Source organism: Eubalaena glacialis, chromosome 8, assembly GCF_028564815.1.
Source record: "Eubalaena glacialis isolate mEubGla1 chromosome 8, mEubGla1.1.hap2.+ XY, whole genome shotgun sequence".
Classification (NCBI taxonomy): domain Eukaryota; kingdom Metazoa; phylum Chordata; class Mammalia; order Artiodactyla; family Balaenidae; genus Eubalaena; species Eubalaena glacialis.
Window position 1 is genome coordinate 10017689 of NC_083723.1, and position 23956 is coordinate 10041644.

General features: G+C 47.4%; 1 protein-coding gene across 2 annotated transcripts in view; it reads left to right on the forward strand.

Moving 5' to 3' along the window:
* The first annotated feature begins 2890 nt into the window (after positions 1 to 2890).
* Positions 2891 to 23956, forward strand: part of NUDCD3 (NudC domain containing 3) — a 73984-nt gene continuing 52918 nt past the window's right edge. Inside the window, exons 1-2 of one of the 2 annotated variants that reach the window (XM_061198384.1) lie at positions 2891 to 3156; positions 8596 to 8906. In XM_061198384.1, coding sequence (XP_061054367.1) covers positions 2965 to 3156; positions 8596 to 8906 — 503 coding nt within the window. In that variant the 5' untranslated portion in view covers positions 2891 to 2964. The remainder of the gene's footprint in view (positions 3157 to 8595; positions 8907 to 23956) is intronic. The other variant, XM_061198383.1, reaches the window with a different exon arrangement.

A 23956-nucleotide genomic window follows, 5' to 3' on the forward strand; every position in this document is an offset into this window, starting at 1 on the left:
ACGGATACTCATTTTGTACTTTGGGTTCTAATATACTACTACTTTATTTGAGGCTCAAATTGTTCCACATTTGGCCATTGGGGGCTCTTTCAATTGGCTCCTGGGTCCCTTTGGCATACTCCCATCACTGTGGATTTTCTTCCCCTTTTTGAGCACTTCCTTACTTTCTGGCATTATAAGATGATCCAGGCTCAACTTGTATATTTCTGCTCCAGTCCTAGAGTCAGCCGTTTCTCCCAGGAGTTCTAGCCCTTCTGTTGGAGATGGGATTAGAAACCAGGATCTGGGTGTTCAGTGTTTGCGTTGCTGCTGGGGCATTGTTGCTTCTGGGTCCTCTCAGCTGAGAGAGCAAGGAAACATATGTGTGTATACTGACCCATGTATGTACACATTTCTATAAATATTGCTATATGTAGCCATCTGTATCTATATTAAGCTAAACAGGAGTTTATGCTGACGCCTCCACCTCTAACCCATAACCACACGAATCATTCTAGACTGCTCTCTTGCTTATCTGAAGCCTCCCATGCCAACAGTGAGAAGCCTGGCTGTACCACCCTCACCATTTACATAATTGTTCATTTCCTCTGTACATATGTAGTAGTCTCAGAAATGATAACTCATATCCCTGTGGAAAACAACCTTAGAATTAAGTGTCTATGTACAGTTCCTTTAGCCTTTAGTCTTCCAGACACCATTCATTTCCAAAGTTACTTAGGTCAGCATCTTTTTCTACCACCCCTTTCAGAGAGGCTGTTTCGTACATTTTTAATACAGTTAGATTCTTGCGTCACATTCCTCCTTCCATTCTGGTGTTACAAAATCATGTGTGTAAAAAAGATTGTTGGGGGCGGGTAATCAAGAGAACACTATCCCTGGTTGAGCCTCCAGCTGGACCCAGGCAATGGGAGACTCCTCACCCCTTCTGCTGTCCTTGTAATGTACGCTCTGCCTACCATTCCCACAGTGGGAGCTGTTTTCAGGGAAACGGCCTTGAGAGAGTAACGTGTTGATGAGACCATCTGGACAGTGTACGTGACTGAACCCAGTTAAGGCTTCTGTATAAACTTTTAAGATTCTGGCAGAGTGGCTGCCCAGGCAAGCCTTGTAAGTTATTTCCCTTGCTTATTAAACCTGCCACCTACCAATCTGAAGTGGTTTGCCTCTTTCTTTGGTCTCTCCTTGCCCTGGGTGTACGGGGGCTAGATTGTGAACCAACAAAGATCCACTCAAAGTATAGGATAGACCAATGGGTATTAATGTGACAAAGCAGGAAACACTTATTGATATGGTTTTCAGATTCCATATTGCAACTAACCACTGAGAAACTACAATCTGTAGAATTTTGGTGTAGTTTCCAAGAATAATACTCACATTTAATTAAAAAGACAAACTACTATTTGTATGAGACTGGGTTTCTTATACTTCAATCAAAACAACATATTGCAATGCAGTGAATGCAGCAGATGTGAGAATCTTGCTGTCTTCAATTAAGCTAGATAGTAAAGAGATTTGCAAAATTTAAAAGGCTGCTATGTTTCTCAAAAACTTTTACTGCTTTGAAGAACATTATTTCTTCATAAAAATATGTTAATATGTAATGTGTTTCTTATGGTTATTAGAATGCATAAAGAAATATTTAAAAATTTTCTCAGTTTTAATTTCCAATATGGTAACTACTGATAAGCATAATCTACATAACATATTGAAGACTCTTTGGAGTCTTCAATAAATTTTAAGAGTGAAAATGGGTCCTTTTTTTTTCTTTTTCTTTTGGCCACGCCTCATGAAATGTGGGATCTTAGTTCCCTGACCAGGGATTGAACCTGGGCCCTCGGCAGTGAGAGCTCAGAGTCCTAACCACCGGACCGCCAGGGATTCCCAGTAAATGGGTCCTAAGTCCAGAGAGTTTCAGAACCACTGCTCTAGGGCAATTTATCTCAGTTTGCCTTTATTTACAATTCATTAGAGCCCATGCACTATGAAGATATATGTTAACCTGTAGATTTTAGGCCAGTAGAGATGCAAATCATTTCTATCCACTGGAAAAGATAATCTACATCATTTTGTAGGACACTAGCCAGCTTCGTATCCCACCTAGCAATCTTACTCTGTTTTCTCAAAGTGTTGATAAATACCCAGTTTCTCCAAAAGCTTCTCCAAACTAGCTTTATCATATCACTGGTTACTTTACTTAAAATGTATAAATGTTTTCACATGTGTTCATTATATATTTGTATGAGAGTTATATTTTTAGTTTAAGATTATGCTTTGACAGACAGGACACGTATACACGCTGTGTGTATACTACGCATACAATGTATATACTACACACACATACATACGTATATTTCACAGGATGGCACGCCAGATTCTCTACTCTGCACCTAGCTCTTTCCATTTAATATTTGTGCATGCACTTACTTTACATTCTTGTCTTCTTGTATTTATGCACTTCACCTTGCATTTCACCCACGGCTCCGTTATTAACAGGACAGACACCACCAGTAAGCGTTCGCATTTCCTCTTCTGACGCGCCAGCAAAAGGCTCCCGCTGTCCTGCCTGGGGCTCAGGTCACCCAGTCGGGAACACAACCCATAGACCACGTGACAACAGCGAGGCGCACGTAACACTTGCCCGCGCTACACCTCTTCCGCCCGTTGCCAGCATGGCCACTAGGCGCCCTCAGTCCCGCAGCTCCGGGCCTTCTTGCGTTTCTGGGCCCACGTCCGCTCCTCAGCCAGACCGCTCGGGAAGCCAGGGGGTGGTGGGGGCGGGGCCCGCGTCAAGTCGGCTCAAACGCAGCCCGGCCAAGCCCTACCGCGGGGGCGAACAAGTGCGGACCGGAAGTTTCACGGGCGCGCTGGCTGCCGGAGCCGTTACCGCAGCGCACCGGAAGTGGCCTCAGGCCGGTGTCCGGGCCGCGCCCGCAGTGAGTGAGCTTTCCTCCGGCCGGCGACGCCATGGAGCCCGGGGCGGCGGAGTTGTACGATCAGGCCCTGTTGGGCATCCTGCAGCACGTGGGCAACGTTCAGGACTTTCTGCGTGTGCTCTTCGGCTTCCTCTACCGCAAGACGGACTTCTACCGCCTGCTGCGCCACCCGTCGGACCGCATGGGCTTCCCGCCGGGGGCCGCGCAGGCTCTAGTACTGCAGGTAATGCGCGGCCGGCGGGAAGCTCGGGGTGGGGGGAGGTGGGGGAGGTGGGGGAAGGCCGTGGCGGGGGGGGAGGCCGTGGGAGCCCCGACGCCGACCCCCGCGAGCGCGCCGCCGTAGTCCCCGACTCTCCGGGAGCCCAGACCCCTGCGAGCCCGCCGCTCCGTCCGCTGCCGGCCTCAGTTCATCCTCTGGCGCTGCCCCGGACCAGCCTCCTGGGGCCGCGGCTTCAGCAGACATGCTCTTGGGGTATCAGTTTACTCCTTCCGTGCGAGAGGGGCTGGCTCTCGAGCAGCCTGGTCCGACCGGGTGCACTTGGATATCAGAAGTAGTAGTACATCGACGCTCAGGGCCAGGGTCAGCTCCCGCAGCGTGTAACCCTTCGAGGTGCCAGGGCCTGCCAGTCAGAGAATGAAAATAGTGCAGGCTAGACGGGGGAACGGGCGGCAGCACGGACACCTGCACACCCCAGAACTGCGACGACTGGACGTGGAAGGGAGACTGTGTGATTGATGGGTGTGGTCCCCGTGTTCGAAGTGTGACTTTTCAGGTCAAAGACAGTCATAGTAGTACTTAATAAGTTTACATTTGAACATATATCTGTACATCCCAGGTTAAGTTTATTGTATGTTTGAGGTGCTATTAATACTTATTCAATGACGTTGACGGGGTACTTGGAATGTAATAACCAAGAGTTCATGTACTGAATGTATTTATACTCTCAGCTGCCAGAAGCATTGGAGATACACTGGTAATGCAGATGATTAAATAATGGTCTCTCTCCTTGGGATACTTATGCTCTAGTTAAGGAGGTAAAATACAGTAACAGAGAACTATGCAAGGCCAATTATGTGACAGAGCCCATTGGAAGGAAAGGAATAGAAACGATGGTTTGGAAATGGAGAAAAGTTTTATAGAGGAGGTGGGACTTTTTTTTTTTCCGAACATCTTTATTGGAGTATAATTGCTTTACAATGTTATGTTAGTTTCTGCTGTATAACAAATTGAATTAGCTATATGTACACATATATCCCCATATCCCTTCCCTCTTGCGTCTCCCTCCCACCCTCCCTGTCCCACCCCTCTAGGTGGTCACAAAGCACCGAGCTGATCTCCGCGTGCTATGCAGCTGCTTCTCACTAGCTATCTATTTTACATTTGGTAGTGTATATATGTCAGTGCTACTTGAAGAGGTGGGACTTTGATGGGATTGAAAGAAGGTACTCAGTCAAGCACTGAGCCTGTTTCTAGGAACCTGAGAAGGTAGAAATGCTGGTGATAACCTCCCACGGTTCTGTAGCGTTTTACAGTTTATGAAGTGATTTCAAATGTTCATCTCCTGAAAACTTGCTACAAGCTGCAGGTTGGTCAGGTATTATTTTCCTCAGTGCCTGCATAAAGAAACAGAAGTTTAAAATGTTTAACTACCGAAGATAATGTGGTCAAATGAGGAGTGAGGGTGGTATTCAGTTTCAAAACTGAAGGCTGTTCCTCGTCCTTGTAGTTGTTAAGTGCCATCTGAGTGATCAGAGAGCTGTGTGTCAGAGATGGTTTTTAGGAGGCCCTTATGTCAAATTAATGCTTTCATGGAAGACTGTGAAATAGATAAGGTTGAGTTTTATGTGGCAGATGAGGGTGCCAGTTCAGCAAGGTTAGGTGATTTGACCAAACTCATCATAGAGCTGGAACTCAAAACTTCATTTTTCGGATTCCAGATCTTTCTGTTCTATTATTTAACCAGTCCATTGTCCTAGACTCTTGTCTAGGGTGATCTTTTGCAGAAAAGATGTAAAGGAGAAAGGAACATTTACTGAGCACCTAGTATGTACCAGTTGTTATGTATTTTACATTCTAGGATGTTATTTATTTCTAACACAACCGGAAAGGTTGGTCTTTTCCCTTGTTTTACAGGTGAACTGACGGAGGTAATTCATGTAAGACACCTACTATGTTTCAGACACCCTTAAGGTTAAGATTTGGTGAACAGTTTAATAAAGTGGAGGTGGAGAGCAGGGCAGAGAGAGGGTTGGGATGGGCCAGAGGTGATCCAGGGTTTCAAACCTGGGCACTGTAATAATGATAATGCGTCCACTGAACTGTCACCTGAGTTTAGGGGAAGAAGCTTAGTTGAGTTGGAGATTGCAGGCAGAAGTCCCTGCCCACAGGCTGTTGAATTGTGGGGCTGGATTTTAAGGGAGGTAGAGGAATCTGAGTGGTTTGAAGGAGAGGAACTGAAGGTGGAGGATAGCCCTTTGGGGAAGGATCCCAGAGAAGGGATGGGAGAAGGAAGAGGCTGTGTGAGTGGGAGGGGGATGGAGGTGAGCGGGAGGGGGATGGAGGGAAGTGGGCAGGCCAGTAAGTTTCAGGGAAACCAAGGGGGACAGTTTCCAGCAGATAGTTAGGAGGGGTGTAGTGTTTTTTGAAAGTGGTTCTGAATCATGAGTATTGCCCAAGGAACTTTAAAAGAGCAGATATTCCCTGGGTATTTTGGTTGGGTAGATCAGGGTAAATCCTGGGGAGCTGTTCTTTTATCCACAGAGGCATTTGGCAGTGGGGTGCTTGGGGGTCTCTTAAGAACTCAGGCAAAGAGGGTTTGGATGGGAGTATTGGGGTACTCTGTTCTGGAACCCAAAATTTCTCCCTTGATATTTTGGGGTATGGGCTGTTGGTGAGGTTTAAGCCTTCTCAGACTTTTCCTCCTAATTCTTAGGGCTCGCACAGTCTGAATGTACAGCTTGCAGGACCCTCAGCAGGAAAGATGCATATAGAAATTGTATTCCGCTCCGTGATTTACTAGGATGTTTTAAGAAAACAATAATTTTGAATGACGTTTCATTTGTATCAGTGGGTCCTCTGTGTTTATTCTGGAGTCCAGTTTGGCAAGCTTAGAAGTCCCCCCATGAGAGTCAGGAAAGCTGGCTCTATCTGTTCTGAGCTTGCTGGGAAGTCTTGGGAGAATCACTCTCCTCTCTGTCAGTTGAGAAGGTTGATTGGAGGTCAGGGACATCTCTTCCAGCTCCGCAGTCCGGGATTCTGAAATGAGTGCTGAGGTCAGTGGCGACGTGAGAGGTGAAGCCAGGGGGCAGGCAGGGTGCTGAGTAAGAAGGGGCGGTGGGCGCCGCAGTGCAGCGAGGAACGTGAGGCCCAGGGTCCGAGGGAGGCTCCTGGCATTTGGAGAGATCCCTTGCTGTTGCTTCTTTTCTGGAGTTAAGATGAAGATGTGGGGCGACAGGAGGATGAATGGCTCTGAGGGCAATGGGTCTGGTGTCCGGTGTCATTGACGTGAGTACAAGAGGAGTGAGTCAGGGGTCAGGTTCTCTGAAGAAGTAGAGAGAGATATTGTTTCCAGTTTTTAGCTTAGGGTTTTACTTACCTTCCTCTGCCTACATCTCCTTTCAGTGTTTGGTGTGTTTCCTGTATAATTGTTTACTTTCTTCTTTCACTGGCAGGACCTTGGGCAGGTTACCCTCTCCGAGCTTAGTTTTCCATTATCTTTGAAATGTCAGTGCTGTCTTCCTCACAGCATTTTCACGACGGTTTTGAGAGAATGTCTGTAAAAACATTGGCATAGTTAGTAACTTCTTTGGTTCTGTCTTCCTGCCCAGTGCACGCAACAGTTATTTAGCACGTGTCTGCATTCTAGCCCTTTGGAAGCAGTCCTACACACCTTAAAACATTTTTATTTTATTAAGATTATTTTTTAGAGTAGTTTTAGGTTCAGAGCGAAATGGAGGGGAAGGTACAGAGATTTCTTATGTCCCCCCTGCCCACCCCCCCTCCCCCAGCGTCCCCTATACCAACAGCTGCCACCAGAGTGGTGCATTTCTTACAGTTGATGGACTTACATTGACATATCATAGTCACCTAAACCCACAGTTTACTTCAGGGGTCACTCTTACTGTTCATTTTATGGGGTTTGGACAAATGTGTGATGGCATGTAATCCTCATTATGGTACCACACGAGGTATTTTCACTGCCCTAAAAAAATCCTGTGAGCGCTACCTGCTCCCTCCAACCTCCCTCCTCCCAACCTCTGGCAACCACTGGTCTTTTTATTGTCTTTAAAATTTTGCCTTTTCCACAGTGTCATATAGTTGGAATCATACACTGTGTAGCCTTTTCAGATTGGTTCCTTTTACTGATATGCATTTAAGGTTCTTCCATGTTTTTTCATGGCTTAATAGCTCATTTCTTTCATCACAGAATAATATTCCATTGTCTGGATGTACCACAGTTTGTTTATCCATTCACCTGCTGAAGGATATCATGGTTGCTTCCAAGTTTTGACAATTATGAATAAAGTTGCTATACACAATCCGTGTACAGGTTTTTGGGTGGACATGTTTTCAACTCCTTTGGGTAAATACCACGGAGCGAGGTTGCTGGATTGAATGTAAGGGTCTTCTCCCACCCACTTTTCAAGGTGGATCTCCCAGCTTTCCTGTCTCCGGGAGGAGATACCATAGGATATATTTCTTGATGACCCTGCCTCTTGGAGCTGTGACATTTCCTCCTGTCATTCCCTCTGGAAGGTGTGCCTTTCATTCAAGGTCTGAGGCAGAGCGCCTTCTTCCAAGAAACTTCCTTAGCTCTCTTTCACTGGAAATGCTCATTTGCACCCTCATTCTGATGGCATCACATGTATTCGTCACAGCCTCTTCCTGTTAGAGTTGTCACGTCTGGGTCTGTCCTGGCTGCACTTCAGGGTTATGTGCGCCCTCGAATGGTGCATACAAAATGCCATTTTCTTGTGTACTTTTTGGATGGAGAGTCCCAGCACTTTTGTGGGTGTGACTGTGGCCCAGAAAAGATAAATGACTGATCCACACACCAGAAAATTGAGTTCTTCGAGGTTGGGAGCTGTCATTTTGATTTTTGGTGCCCCTTGCACATTGTAGGCACATCATGGATGTTTGCTGAATTCCCAGGCTAAGACCCACACCTTCCCTCAGCCCGTGCAGTGTGGGAAGATAGCAGCAGTCCAGTGAGCCGGCTTGTATTTTGTGAATTGAAATTCAACTAATTCCCATCTTCTCTTCTTTCGTCTGAGTTGTTGGTGCCTTTACAGCTCTCAGTACCAGGACAGCGTGTTCTTTGCATTTCGAACAAGGCTCTCGGGGGCTATAAAAGTAATGACAGGTGAGACCATTTAGTTATGCATCATTTAGACTTGAAAGTTGGCCTCATAGGCGTGTAAATATTTTGAGCCTTGGCTTGTAAAGGTTTCACTTTCATTGATTTTGGAACTCCCCTTTAAAGATTGTTTTCCTAGCGGCATTTGGTGAAGTTGAAGTGCATTTCCATTTTGCCAGTGGGAACGTTTTTTTTAGTCTACTGCTTTTTCATTCTTTCTTTACCAGATTTTGCTGTATTTCTGCAGAATGTGTGGCACAGTACTGGGCAGATGAACTCATTGCAGGATCGCTGTTTGATTTTAGGTATTCAAAACCTTTGACCGCATGGCCCGTCAGGATGATGAAAAGAGGAGGAAGGAGCTGGAGGAGAAAATCAGGAGGAAGGAAGAGGAGGAGGCCACGGCTGTGGCAGCTGCCACGGCTGAGCAGGAGCCGGTCCCAGCCCCGGTTCAGGAGGTGGAGGTTGACTCCACCACAGACTCGGGCGGGCCTCAGGAGCCTCCCGGCCCGCAGGGTGCCGTGCAGGAAGTGGCCCACCGCTCCGGGGAGGCAGAGCCACCAGGAACAGATGCTGGCGCTGCTGAAGTCCCGAGGAGACCACCAGCTCTTCCCAAGTAAGAATTTCTACTTTGTGGCTTCTTTCTTTTCTTTTTTTCATCATGGTTTATTACAAGACATTGACTATAGCTCCCTGTGCTATACAGTAGGGCCTTGTTGGGTATCTATTTTATACATAGCAGTGTGTATCTGGTAATCCCAAACTCCTAACTTATCCCCACCTCCCTTTCCCCTTTGGTAACCATAAGTTTGTTTCCTGTGTCTGTAGGTCTGTTTCTGTTTTGTATATAAGTTCATTTGTATCTTTTTTTTTTTTTTTTTTTTTAAGATTCCATATATAAGTGTTATCATATGATATTTGTTTTTCTCTGGCTTACTTAGTATGATAATCTCTAGGTCCGTCCATGTGCTGCAAATGGCATTATTTCGTTCTTTTTTATGGCTGAGTAGTATTCCATTGTGTGTGTGTGTGTGTGTGTGTGTGTGTGTGTGTATCTCACATCTTCATCCATTCATCTGTTGATGGACACTTAGGTTGCTTCCATGTCTTGCCTATTGTAAATAGTGCTGCAGTGAACACTGGGGTGCATATATCTTTTCAGATTAGAGTTTTCTCCGGGTATATGCCCAGGAGTGGTATTGCTGGATCATATGGTAACTCTATTTTTAGTTGTTTAAGGAACCTCCATACTGTTCTTCATAGTGGCTGCACCAGTTTACATTCCCACCAACAGTGCAAGAGGGTCCCTTTCCTCCACACCTTCTCCAGCATTTGTTATTTTTAGAGTTTTTTAATGATGGCCATTCTGACCTGTGTGAAGTGATACCTCATTGTAGTTTTGATTTGCATTTCTCTAACAATTAGCGATTTGAGCATCTTTTCACGTGTCTATTGGCCATCTGTATGTCTTCTTTGGAGAAATGTCTATATAGGTCTTCTGCCCATTTTTCATTTGGGTTATTTGTTTTTTTATTATTGAGTTGTGTGAGTTATTTGTGTATTTTGGGAATTAGGGCCTTGTTGGTTGCATTGTTTGCAAATATTTTCTCCCATTCCTTAGGTTGTCTTTTCGTTTTGTTTATGGTTTCCTTTGCTCTGAAAAAGCTTATAAGTTTGATTACGTCCTATTTGTTTATTTTGCTTTTGTTTCTTTTGCCTTGGGAGACTGACCTAAGGAAACATCGCTAGTTTTATGTCAGAGGTGGCTTCTTTCTTGCTTCACATCTGGTGGTTGTGTTTGTCCCTAAGTGGGTCTTACTTGGTAACAAACTGACTCTATTTCAGCATTTAGTTAGCTCTTCATGTTTGTAAACTGCCTTACAGTGTGTAGGACGGGAGGTCAACTGGTTTCAGTATTCTTCCTTTTTCTCTCTATAGGGTAAGGTAATAATCTGCCCACAGTCAAACAGCCAGTTAAGAGCTAGACCAGAGTTAGAGCACTGGGCTCATAGAGTTATGCTTTCCCGTGAGACCTGCCTGTCTGTGTGTCTTGACTCTGTTTTTTCCCTGCAGGAGCAACTGCTGGGACATGGGCCCACAGTCCTCTTGGTCTAACGTACACCCAAAGAGGTTGTCTGGAATGGGGGACTGCGGACCCAGAGTCCCCTCAGAGCCTGCCACTTAGTAAATGTATTACCTTGGGCAAGCTGCGTCACCTTTCTGTGTCTCAGTTTTCTCCTTTGTAAAGTGGAGGTGATAATAACAGCACCTCCCTCAGAGGCTGTTGTGAATATTGAATGAGCCAGGGGTCATGCAGCTAATGAGTGGCAGGGCTTAGATCGAGCCCCGTGCTGTACTCGTCCTCACTTTTCAGGAATTCTGCTTCTAGTGCTTCCCTGCCCCGTCTGGGTGAGCAGAGCTGACGCCTCCTTGTGTGTGAGCTGCGGCAGCGTCTGAAAGACGGCGTGCTGCTCCTGGCCTGCTCTGTCTTCAGGCGAATCTGCTCTCTTCCCTCTTCCGTAGGACTGTTCCCTGCCCTCTCCTGGTTGCCTCTCCCCCTTGGCCCTTCTCTGACTAAACTTCCCTTCTGTTCTTCCCTCTCCTTGCACTCTCCCTCTAACCTGTTTTGGGGACTCTTTGAATGTAGTTCCTAGTTAATGAAGCAAAGTGAACAACTTGGAGTGACATAAAATGCGGAGTAGGGGGAAAATAAATTTTGTGGAGATACGTTGGGGCAAGACTGCAGAGTCTCAAAGTCCAAGTTCGACTGCATGGAGGGTCGGTGCCCCTAACCCCCTGTTGTTCAAGGGGGGTTAAGTGTACATGCAGAGAAAAAGCCCAGAAGGAAATACATCATGAATAGTGGTGGAATTGTGAGTGTTTTTCATTGCCATCGTTGCCTCTTACTGTATTTTCTAATTTTTCTACAATGAACTATATACTTTGCTTTACTAATTTTTTTGCATTCTTTTTATAATTTCTAAGAACTCTATTAAAAGAGGGGATTTGTTTTTAATTCCTGAGTAATAGATTAGAATAGCTGCCTTGTTGTCTTGTAGAGACCCTATTTTTTATTCTTGGACCAATGAGTTGTGTTCCAGGTTAGTATCAGCGTTAGTTTTGCGAGTCCTAACCTGGTGTAAGTATAGACTGAAGACCTGGGTGTGTTCCAGGAAACCTTAGTTTGGTGCTGCAGGCTCAACGCTTCCATGGACTGAACCTTCTCAGCCTTCAGGTATTCACTGGTTTTCTATGAACAAAACAAGAAATTGTGGTCCACATCTCTCTAGTTCCATCTGAAAGGCTGTGCTGTGGCAGATCTGAAATGGAACATGAAAGCCATCCTTGTCCTTGTTGTAGCTTTTGTGGCCCCCCAAGTCCTTCCAGTCAGTGCCCAGAATTGCTTATCCTATAAACTGTAGATCTGGGGGTTCTGTTAATTAAATGACTTAAGATAGTTATTCTTTAGGTGACCACACAGAAGCACTGCCTTTGTGGGGCACCCTGTCCAAAAACCGGTTACATACCTAGAATCTGGGTCTGACATTGCTGATTTCTGATTACTCCTGCTTGCTACCCATTTACTGGTGGTTCTGCCCAGTATTAGGTAGTGGTGATGGCAACTTCTCTCAGTCTACAGGCAAATCACACTTTGGAGTCAACCCCCTGTCCCCAGCCTAGGCCCTGCCAACCATGGGTTAAAGTTTTTGCAGTGTACATTTTCATTTATACATAAAGTACAGATTTTTACACATAAAGCCACATGCCGCCACCCTAGTGCTTAAAGTGCCCAGTTTTATTCCTTAGAGATGAGAGAATTTGGGTACACAAAAATTTCCTTGTCCATACAAGATAGCGTTGAGAAGGTGCACATACTCTGCAAAGGAGCTTCACAGTTTATGAGTTGTCCATAGTGAAGATACTGTAAAAAGTGCTGCTTAGAGCCCCAGTGTTTATATTGTACTTGACCCAGTGATCTGTGCTCAAAGGACTTCTAGGGAGCTGGGAAGCTTTCAGAAATGCTGATGACATTACTAGTGCTGTGGAAGGAGAGAGGGACGCAAAACCAACAGCATCAACGTCCTAATCACTAAGTCGGGCACCTCTCAGAGCTGTTGGTGGGGTTTGCCTCTTGGGTTCCATCTCTGTGTCTGGTCCCACTTCGGTGGCCATAGGTCCTGCAGTTTCCCTCTCAGTCTGCAGGTGTCGCTGTAGGCAAAACAGTGATAACTGCATGTGCTTGTGCTGGGATGCTGACAAAAATGTACAAAAGGCTGTGCCACCTCTGGCTTTTGCCCTTATAAATCACAAACAGAATTCTTTAAAAAGAAGAAAAAGGAAAGAAAGCACTGAGTAAATTACAGTTGGCCCTTGAACAACACAACCTTGAACTGCACAGATCCACCTATACATGGACTTTTTTCAGTAGTAAACACTACAGTACTGCAGAGTCTGTGGTTGGTTGAATCGTGGATGTGGAACTGTGGATACAGAGGGCCGCTCCTGCGCTGTCAGTGTTGAATGGTGGTACATGCCCTGAGTCCCTCCCGAGCTACCCCTCTGTCCTGCACAGGGAAGCAGGCAGCAGGGCCTCGTGAGAAGGGGGTGTCATGGAACTACTTGATGTGTTGACCCATCTGGTGAAATCCTGGTAGAACAAGGGTGTGTTAGAAAGCTGCTCAGTGCTTTCTTTTATTTTGGGTGGCATGGCCTTTGTGTCCAGCAGTTACAGGGATCCATCTTGGGAAAGGGATGGTGTAGCTTGGAAGAGAAGTTTCAGATTTCTAATAGTATCCTCAGCAGATGCTTCGTCTTCATCGCACCTGGTTCATCTGCCCCAAGCACAGCACTGTTCACATTCTTCAGTGCTCTTGTCCACGCAGCAAAGCCTTCCAGCACCTCTGTCCCTCTGCTGCCCGCCACAGGTAACCGCACCTCCTCTGAGCCTGGGTTTCATCTTACATCTGTTTATGGCTAGTTCTTATATCTTTCACTTTTGGGGCAGAGACTTACTCAGCCCCTCTCAGCTCCCAGCTGTGTGTTAGGTGAGCATCCGACGCGTGCTGAGTTCATTCCTTAGTGCCTCTGCTTCGGTTCTGCTCACCCATGTCTCGTGACGTCTGTGGCTTAGATGTCCCTTAGGCGGGCTGTCACAAGAGCAGGAGGGTGCTGCTCTCTGCTGGGGCATCCTTTCTGTGTGCAGTCATGCTGCCTGAGAGCTGGCTTCCTGGATTTGTCTCTAAATGGGGTCCTTCCTTTGTTGGTCCCTGCTTTTTCAGGTGCCCATTGCAGGAGGCCCTTTGATAGAGTCACGTGGACATACCGGAATGCTACCCCAAATACCCACCCTGTCGGCTTATGGTGAAGATTGACTGAGGTCAGTGTGTAAGACCTGGTGAGCAGGATTCCTGGCGCATAGTGAGCCCTCAAGTAGGTACGAGCTGTTCTCAGTATTGCTTTTCTTAACTTAAACAAGAACAAACTGTTTTTCTTCCTCATTATGCTCAGTGTAGACTATTTGGAAAATAAAGATAAGTGTGTAAACGAGAAAACATCCTACCACTCCCTATTAACTTTCTGGGATATTTCTACAGTTTTTTCTATGCATATAAACGTGTGCGTGGGTGTGTTTGAACACACACACACACACACACAAAGTATGCTTATAAAATTGTCTTACACTGTGGCTTCTCTTTTGCTGAACATTGTATGCTGAGCATTTCCTGCATCCCTTTTGCTGATTTTGAATTCATGTTGTACACTGTTGAGTGTTGTGTGCCCAAGAGGTTCTTTTGCTCAGATGAGGTTGTTGGCTGTAATCATGCACTCAAGAGAATAGTAAACAGAAAGCCAGCAGTCCAGGGATGTCTGCCGGCTTTCCCCCACTGGGGCTCTGCTGGGCCTGCCTGCCTCAGGGTCTGTTTTCAGTCTCATCTGGTATAGAAGCTGTTCTTTCACCCAATTCACCCTGAAACTGCCCCTTCTCTAAGGAACCTCAGGTGTAAGTGGCCTCAGGGATTTGATTTAAATCACAGATGAGAAGACCTGATATAGGTTGTTTGTTAGAAGTATTTTTTTCCTGTGGAAGCATTGTGTTTTTGTTTTCATTTTGCAATTCATTTCTAGCTTATAGGCTTCATTTTTAGAAGAGGTTGGCCTGTATATCTTACAGCGATGACTCACGTTGAGTTGGTTGGATACTGAAGCCGGATGGTAAAAATGACCTGGCGTCCTAGCCTGTGAGAGTGAGCATGTTTGTGGGTGGGAGGAGGGGGCCAGTGAGACTCCCCCAGGGTACTCTTCCCCCTGGGAAATGTGTACTTCCAGATGCCAGAGCCCAGTCTGCTTCCTTTTAACAGATGGAGAAATGGAGATGAACAGTGGTGAAGTGCTTTGCTTGAAATCATAGTTAGAAGGGAGGGCCAGAGTCATGGGGAATTGAAGCAGTTCCCAGTGCGCTTAGAGGCCCAGACATGGGTATGTTTGCTTTGCTATTGTTAAGAAAAAGGAACTATTACCAGAACTATCTAAGAGATACTTTTCAAAACTAACACAACCAGTTTCTAATTGAATATTTTTCTGTGTCACTAAAGAAGTACAACTTTTTATGCTAGCTTTTTTTTTTTTTTCCCTATTGAAAAAAAAAGTATATGCACCTTGTGGAAAATGTATTAGGTTGAATTTAAATACAAAGGTGAGTAGACAGAAGAATGCAGTGAATCCGCGTGTACTCACTGCCAACCCTGTGAAGTACACCCGGCCACTTCTCCCCCTCCTGTGTTATTCAGAAGCAAATTCTACCTCATCATTTCATCTGTAAATGTTTTCAACCAGTGTTTAAACTTCCAGTTTTCTCATAATGTCATAATTTTAAAAAAAAAGTTTAAATCTATAATAAGGCTCCAACCACATATCACTTTGTAGCTGACTCTCTGTTTCTCTTGCTTTTATTCTCTCAAAATTTATTTGTTAAGAAAAAAATCAGGTTGTTGGTATGTTGTTTCCCACTCTCTGATTGTTACGTGGTGTAGTAAATTGGCAGTTGGATTTAGGGTCAATACTTTTGAAAGTTACAAGCCTGTGTAATGAAAGTGAATTCTCCCTAGAGGCAGCCATTGTCCGTACTTTTGTAAAAGTTTTCTGTTTTATAAACTTTTTATTTTTCATATTCGTTTATGTATATTTTCTCTGTTGTATACGATATGCTGTGTGTGGACTTGTAGTTACATCCCCGAGCAGCTGACAAGCAGCTAACAAGGACTCAGTCTCCCTGTTGCCAGGTGCCGTTTTTCCTGGTGTGTGTTGTCACTGTCCTCACAACTGTGGGGTTTAAGATGCTGATTCCTGGGCCTGCCCCTGGAGATCAGATTTAACTGGCCCAGGTGCGACCCTGTGTCAGGATTTTCAGAAGCTTTCCAGGTGACTCTGCCTGTAGCCAAGAGTCAGACTTGACTACAGTCTTTCTCTCGACTCCCTCGGAGTTCTACCCTGTGGATGTAGTATCATTATTTAGTGAGTCTCCACAGGCAGTGTCATTAGGTTGTTGCCAATCTACTGCAGGCACAAATGATGCTGCAGTGACTGTGCTGTATGTGTTTCTTGGAACATGTGTATGGATATCTGTTGGACGAATTCCCAGAACAGGAATTACTGGGTCAAAGGGTATGAAGTGTGTAATTTTGATGGATGTTGCCAAAGTGGCCCCAGAGAGATTGTACCAGTTTGTTCTCTCACTGCTAGGCTGTCTGATGGTGGGTACCTGACCCACCCCAGGTGCCAGCCGGCAGCCCTAACCCATTTCTTGGCTGCTCTTACCTTTGCTTCATTGGTTTTATTTGAAATGCCATTCACTGTGACATATGTTGGGTTCTGATTGGCTCTGTGTATGTTTCTGTGTGTTTCTTTCCTTTTCTATTCCATTTATTCATAGATACTAAACCATTTGTTCTATTTGTTTGCCAGTACCAAGCTGTTTTATTTACCATAGCTTCATTATGATACATTTTAATACTTGGTGGGACTAGTGTTTAATCCCTTGCCCCCAGACTTTTCTGGAAAATTTTTCCATGTGAAAATTCTGTTGAAATTTTCATTGGGAATACGTTAAATTTATGTTTTGAATTAGAGAGAAATGACAGCTTTATATTATTGAGTCTTTCTGTCTAAGAACAAGGGTATATTTTATTTATTCAAGTCCTGTTTTATGTTCTTCTGTAGAATTTTAATGTTTTTATTCAATAAGCCCTGTACACCGATACTGAATTCTCTGTTTTCTAATAGTTTCTCTGTTCATTTTATTGGATTTTTCTAGGAATATAGACTCTTCAGTTTTGTTTTTGTTTTTTAATAAATTTATTTATTTATTTATTTATTCTTGGCTGTGTTGGGTCTTCGTTCCTGTGCGTGGGCCTTCTCTAGTTGCGGCGAGCGGGGGCCACTCTTCATCGTAGTGCGCGGGCCTCTCACTGCCGCGGCCTCTCCCGCTGCGGAGCACAGGCTCCAGATGCGCAGGCTCAGTAGTTGTGGCCCACGGGCCCAGTCGCTCCGCGGCATGTGGGACCCCCCCCAGACCAGGGTTCGAACCCGTGTCCCCTGCACCGGCAGGCAGACCCTCAACCACTGCGCCACCGGGGAAGCCCCTTCAGTTTTTATTATAGTATTTTAGTGACAACTATATTTAGTAATAAATACGTTTTTAATATTTTGAATTTTAAATGTAAGTTCAGTTTTTTTCTCCCTCTCAAAGTGTGTTGCCCCGAGCACCTGGAAGGATGGAGCTGACATTAGCTGCAGAGGGAAGGGGTGGGGGGTGGCTGGTTCTGAGGCTGACAGGTTAGGCTTTGGCCGCAGCGGGGTCTTCGGGGTCTGAGAAGCCGTGAGCCATGCAGGTGGAGTCCCAGGGGAGCAGGACTGGAGGTGGGAGTTTGAAAAGCATCGGCATATCAGTGGGTTTAAAGGCACAGACTGGATGAGATCACCGAGGCAGTGAGTGTAGATGGAGAAGAGGTCCAAGGATTGAGAGCCGGGGTGGTTGTACATGAGGTGAGGGGGCGTCTGCCTAGGGGGCCAGGAGAGTGGGGTGTGTGACCAGGGGGTGCAGGCCCGAGTAAGGCAACCAGGAGAGTCCTGTCACGAGGGAGGGAGGCCAGTGGTGACACGCGCTGCACCGTCACATGCACCGCTACTTCACCCTTCGCTTGCTCCCTGCAGCCATCCAGCCCTGAAGTCCTCAGCTCGCTCGTCACCCCTTTCCTTTGGGATACACTCCTGACCTGTCCCCTGGTTTCTGTTTCTGCGGTTGGCTCGCCTTGTGGCGGGTGCTTCTCTGGCCTCTGGCTCAGACCGCACCCTTGTCTCTGGCCCCGGGTGGTGGCTCCCACGTGTGTCCCCGTGTAAACTGCCTTTTTGTGTCTTTAGCCCTCCGTGCTAGTTCTCTCACCGGGGAAACCAGGAGGAGGGCAGTCGGCAGAAAGTGATGGAGGGACAGTGCAGCTTTTCTGTTACTGTGTGCACCTGGGCCTGTTTATCTTGTCCGCTGTGTGTCCAGTGCCTGGAACGTCCCTGGAGACATAGTTGCCACTTAGTAACCAGCTGAGTGAATGAGTGATTCAAATTAAAAGTCATGTTCAAAAATGATAAACCTTTGAATTTTAACATATCTAATGAATTCCATTATCCAGTAACATTCAGTTTTTCTTGAATTTTCATAGAGTTAGGGCTTTCACATCTGTCTATGTACTGTTCATCTCTGTCTTCTTTTAGGGCAACTCAGTGTTCTGTAAACTCCCTAATTGAGTCCTGTGTGGTCATAGAGCCCTGAGGCCTCTATCGTTTTTTTGTCTCTGTACTGAGGGGCCAGGTACTCAGCTTCCCTGGTGGCAAAGAACCCTCTAGGGACAGAACCCAGGACTGGGAGTCAGGAGTCCTGGTCTGAGCGGGCCTTGGGCCCTGTAGGCTGTACTGCAAGGGAGCGGGAGCAGGCCTGAGTTTTTTGTCTCTTTTTCTTAAGCCAGGGAGCTTGCCCTCCTGTGGGTAAGTGGAGTCCTGGGAAGACCTCTGTGTACACAGATGGGGGCTCAGCAGCTGGCTGATGTAGGGCTGCGGGGCACGGGTGGCTTCATCTCCAGGCTCACTTCGAGAACCCCTGGAGTAGGATGTCTCGGATGACTCAGCTCTGAATCCTGCGTGTCTGGTTGGTTGTGAGCCTGGGTTCTGAGTATCTCTCGAGGGTCAGGTCCGTGGCTTCGACAATGCGATGGAACGGGGCCAGTCCTTCTTAGCTGAGCAAGGGCCACCACGTGTTCTCGCATGTAACTCTCAAGGTCTATTTATTTTGTGGTCTCTAAAGAAAACTTTCATTTTTAGACAATTAAGATCTGCCCCCAAAAGTTGCAGAAATCATGCAAAGGACCCCATATATCCTTCTCCCAGCATGCCAGATGTCCGTGCCTCCTGTAACCAGGGGCTGCTGTGAGCGCATCTGAAGACCTTGTTCCAGTTTCATCCATTGTTCCAGTAGTGTCCTTTCTCCTGGGCCAGCGTCGCTTCCTTTGTCGTCACTGCATTATGGTGCACGTCTCCTCAGTCTCCTCTATCTGGCACAGTTTCTTAGTCTTGTCTCTAATGACCTTGACCCTTTTAAGGAGTACTGACTTCTTTTTTTCCTTGGTAGAATGTCTCTCAATGTGGTTTTGTCTGATGTTTCCTTGTGACCGGCTAAGGCTGCCGCAGTGGCTGCTTTTCTTCTGTGCTAAAGAGTTACTATTTTCCCTTTTGTGATTAATAAGTGTCTTGTGCAGAGATACTTTGAGACTCTAAATATCTTGTTTCTTCTCATACTTTGCCCACTAATCTTAGCAACCATTGATTATTCTTGCCTGAAACAATTATTGCTGTGGTGTCTGCCAAATTGCGATTTCCTGTTTATATCCTTCTTTCTACATTTATTAATTGGGATTATATTGCTAGGAATGGCTTTTCTTTCTCCTCCACTCACTCACTCATTCATGCACTTGTTTGTGTGTGTCATTGTGCCCTTACAGATGTTGACTCCATAGTTATGGCCCCACTGTCTTGCGTTGTTGCTCAGGGTGCCCTTCAAATGGGCTTGTCCTTTTGACACGTTTGCATCATTTTCTGAGCACTTCTCTGCGTGCTTGCACCACAAGATGTCATCCTGCTGTGAAGTCGGCTTTTTCTCCAAATGGCCTTGGCTTTTTTTTTTTTTTAATTTAAATTTATTTATTTATTTTTGGCTGCGTTGGGTCTTTGTTGCTGCACACGGGCTTTCTCTAGTTGCAGTGAGCGGGGGCCACTCTTTGTTGTGATGCGTGGGCGTCTCATTGTGGTAGCTTCTCTTGTTGTGGAGCACGGGCTCTAGGTGTGCAGGCTTCAGTAGTTGTGGCACGTGGACTCAGTAGTTGTGGCTTGCGGGCTCTAGAGCACAGGCTCAGTAGCTGTGGCGCACGGGCTTAGTTGCTCTGCGGCATGTGGGATCTTCCCGGACCAGGGCTCAAACCTGTGTCCCCTGCATTGGCAGGCAGATTCTCAACCACTGCGCAACCAGGGAAGTCCCCGGCCTTGGCTTTTGATTGGAGAATGGTCTGAAATCAAGGATCTAGGCACCAGGTGTCCTGGCTTCTAGGCCTGTTTTATGCCCATTTCCTGGTTACTTTACCCGCTGAAACCATCCTGCCCAACTTTTCACTTCCAGTTTTCTTTCCCCCCTTTTAAAAAATTCATGGTATGGATTAAGAGTGTGAATCTTGGAGTCAAAAGCCCTGCATTCAAATGCCAGCTCAGACCTTGCTGAGCCGTCTGGCCTTCAGGCTTTAGTTTTCCCATATGTCAAGTAGGGGTGATGATTCTCAGCTTAAAGGGTTGTTGTGAGGGTTAAATGAGAGAGTAAAATGAGAGTGGTCAGTACAAGCTGAGTGCTCAGTTGGGTGCTTTCATTCAGCAAGTATTTATGGGATGAATACTTGTGTAGGTTTGTTTCAGGGCCTGGGGCATGCGGGGTTTGGGAGTGCCAGCCCGGTGGGGCCTCTGGCCGGCTGGGGCAGGTGCAGTGCCTCCGACGCCTCCTTGTTCCCGAGCTGCTCTACAGCTGGAAGGATGCGGGGAGAGAGGAGTGGGCGCTTCGCTGTCCCCAGTTAAAGGAGCAGTCCTGGTTCTATCAGTACGTTCTGCTTCCGACAGCAAGCGCCACGCTCATCGCTCATCTCTGGGTGGCATTGTCACGTGGGGGGTTGGAAGGAACTTCTCCTCCTCCTCTGGCGTAACCTTTCTGCCTTTCTTGGCCGGTTCTTCCGTGGGGTGGGGTGGGGTGGGGCTCGCAGTAAGTGCAGCCTGGGGGCTGATGAGGGGGGCAGTCAGAAGGAAACCAGCCAGCGCCCCTTAGTCTTCTGCAGTGGTGGCCACGAGCCCCCAGATGCTTAGACAGAATCTTCTCTGCGGGGGAACGGCAGGAAGGGTGGGAGACAGGTCTGGGCTGGTCCCCCCACGAAGCCCTGTGCCTTGGGCACCCGATCCGCCCCCGCCACTGTCCCGGGGCAGGAAGACAGGCTCCCCGAGAGCTTTCTGTTCTGCTGCTGCTGGAGCATCGCAGTAAGTGGGTAGGTAGGACTAGCTGTGACCTAAAAACACTCGAGCATTTTCTGGGCGTCCCTGGGGAAAGCTGAATAAAGTAGGAGGAATGTCATTTCAGATGCTCATGTTCTCCCAGGAGAACAAACTTCCAGGTCTCTTCTTGCCTCTTGTTTCTGAAGGCAGTGCTGCTGACTCTGTGACCCTGGTGCCCACAGGCTGACCCTGTGACCTTGGTACCTACGGGGTGACCCCATGACCCCAGTGCCTGCATGCTGACCCCATGACCCTTGTGCCTACGTGCCTGGCAGGATGGGTGCTGCACAACGCGGTGCAGTGACGACTGGTTTCCTAACTTGCTTCGTGGGGCCGCCCACCCCTGCCCACTCTTTTGGGTTCGGAATAAGAGAACAGAAAGAAGTCTGTTCTCCTTCCCAAGAAAAGTCCCAAACTCTCCAAACAACAAAAGCAGCAAAACTCATGGAAGTACCTCCCAGAGCTCAGAGTCAGGAAGGAGGGGGACGGTTGCCACACAGCGGATGTGGGGTGTGGTCCCTGTCCTCCAGCAGGTTGGCAGTGCCCTCTCAGCGACACAGAGTAGATCTCACTGTTAACAGCAGTTTTCAGGTTTAGGCTGAAATCTAAAGGATGAGGATGTTAGGGAGAGCCCTGCGAGCGAGGGTGGCCCCGGGCCCTGCAGTTTCAGTTGGCTGCAGGGCAGAGGCTGTGCCCCTGGGTCCCGTGGTCATTTCTTTACAGACTCTGCCTCCTTGTGCCAGTCTCTTCCCCACTTTGTGGCTTTGTGGTCTTGTGGCCGAGCGCCTTTGATTTTGCTGCTGCAGCCTTTACTTAGATCTGTCTCCCTTGTACCCCTCTAGCCCTAGAACTTCCTTTTTCCTTAAAACCATTTTTTTACTGGTGTTTCGAAAAATGCCGCATGCAGATATTTAAAGAGATCGCAGTAGCAGAAAGGGGGGCCATGGAACATCCGTCCTCCTCTCACCATGACCCCACCTCCCTGTTCTCTCCGCAGAGAGGCCCCCCGGCGTGAGCCCGTCACCACGGGGACACCACAGGGGAAGTCTGTGAGGATCCGAGGGTGCTTATGTGCTCCTCTCCCCTACTTTTTAAAAAAACAGGCTGTATTTTTAAGAGGAGTTTTAGGTTCCCAGCAAAAGTGAGCAGAGCACAGAGTCCGCACGCAGCCCCGCTCCCACACGCACAGCCTCCCCGTGTCACCATCCTGCCTTTCGGGTTGATTTCCTGGGGGCATAGTGCGCTGTGTGCACTGCTCGTCCCTGGCTTTTTTCACACGGTGAACCTTATAAATGCGTCCTCTTCGGTGCTCTGTGTTCTTTGGAGCGGCCACCCGGCGTGTTCCTCTGTGTAAACTGTGCTCAGTGACTCTGTCTGCTCCGTCGGCCTCGTTTCTCATGGAAGTAGAGGAGAACAGTGACTAAACAGACTATGAGATTCTAACAGTCCTAAAAATATCTTCCGAAGTAATGTGTATTCACTGAGGAAAATGAATGAGGGGGCGCAGACTGTCCAGGAGCCCAGGAGTGGGCGTTGCCCTTTTTCCAAAAGGCTTTTGGTTCACAGAATAAAAAAGAATGAAAGCTGACACACAGATTTGGGCATCTCCAGTCGTGAATGTTTCTGTGCAGGCGTTCTTGAAGCATCAGTGACTCACCGGTCTGCGCTGTGGCACTGTCACCTGGTGGACCTGGAAGAGAGAAACGTGCGATTTAACCCAGCATTTACCAAATCAGTTAGACCACAGGGCCTTTTCCTTCCTAATCGGCCTGCTGTCACCTTGAGGGACTCTTTTTTTTTTGGAGGAGCCTGAAAGTTTGTAGAAGTACTAAGTTCTCATTTATTTCATCCAGAAAATATATTTCTTTGAAATTTTTCATTAATTTTAATTTACACAATAGTTAGAGTACACTCAGAAGCATAGGCAAATCTCAGGCCTCCTTTGACCACCCGGATCGCAGGTTGCTCCCAGAGGCAACTACTTTTCTGGAGCTCACCTTTTGTGTTTCGTTTTTTTAATTTCAGTGATCACAGGTTTTAGCTTCTCAGATGGCTGGTTGATTTTTTGGAGTGCAGTGTCCCTCCCGTCACTTGGAAGGGTGATCGTGTCTGTTGTGGAATCCTGGTGCCCGGTTCCCTCCGTGGCTCTCAGCAGCACTTCTTTCCCTGTAGAATTTGGTGGCCTCTGCCCTGGGAAGCTGGCTTTTCTCAGGGTTTGGTGATTCCTGATTTTGTGTTCATTTTTGTGCTTGAGACTCCTGTCACCCTGTCTGTGAATGCTGTCACTGTTCCACACCTGGTCTCTAGAAATTTTTAGGCGGTGGCCTAGGGTGTACTGCGCTGGTTGCTCTTCTGCAGGAATGGAGTTCCACTTCCCGGGTGTCACCAGATATGTCCCCACACTCTCTGGGCTGGGTGCCACTTGGTTCAGATTTTGTATGTGTTGGAAAGGGGGCAGGAGGTGGACTCGTGGCCCTTCTGTTGTCCTGCCGTCAGCGCGCTGGCCCTCCTTATTTGGGAGAGACCAGAGCTGGGTCCATCTCTGCATCTTTGACCCCTCCATGCAGACCGGGGCTTGAAGCCTCCTGCTCGGTCCGTGGCCTTTCTCCATTCCACTTAGTCTCATACACACTTATGCAGGTATGTAAAATACTTCCCTGAAGCCGGGTGGCCTCCTCCCTCCCTCGCTAAAGCTTCTAGTCACTCAGCCCCGTCTCACGACCCAAGCTCATTGGGTGCTTTCTCTCCGGTCCCTCTCCTCCTGCGAGCCTCATGCTCTGCGCTTCAGACTTCTGCCCAGGGGGGCGTCTCCCGCTGTTCCCCCTCCATCCTCGGCTCATCCCCTGATGTCTCTGTGGCCCTTCCTTCCCCCTCACAGGAGGATGCTCCCCCCTGCACGCCGGCTCCTTTTCTGTCGGCCTCCCTCTCCGGCCTGTGCACGCTCGCTCCAGTGCTTTCCAGGCCGGGCCTCCCTGAAGTCTCCCGGGTGCGTTTTCCCAGCATATATCACTTTCTGCATCTCAGACTTCATTCGTGTGCGTAAGT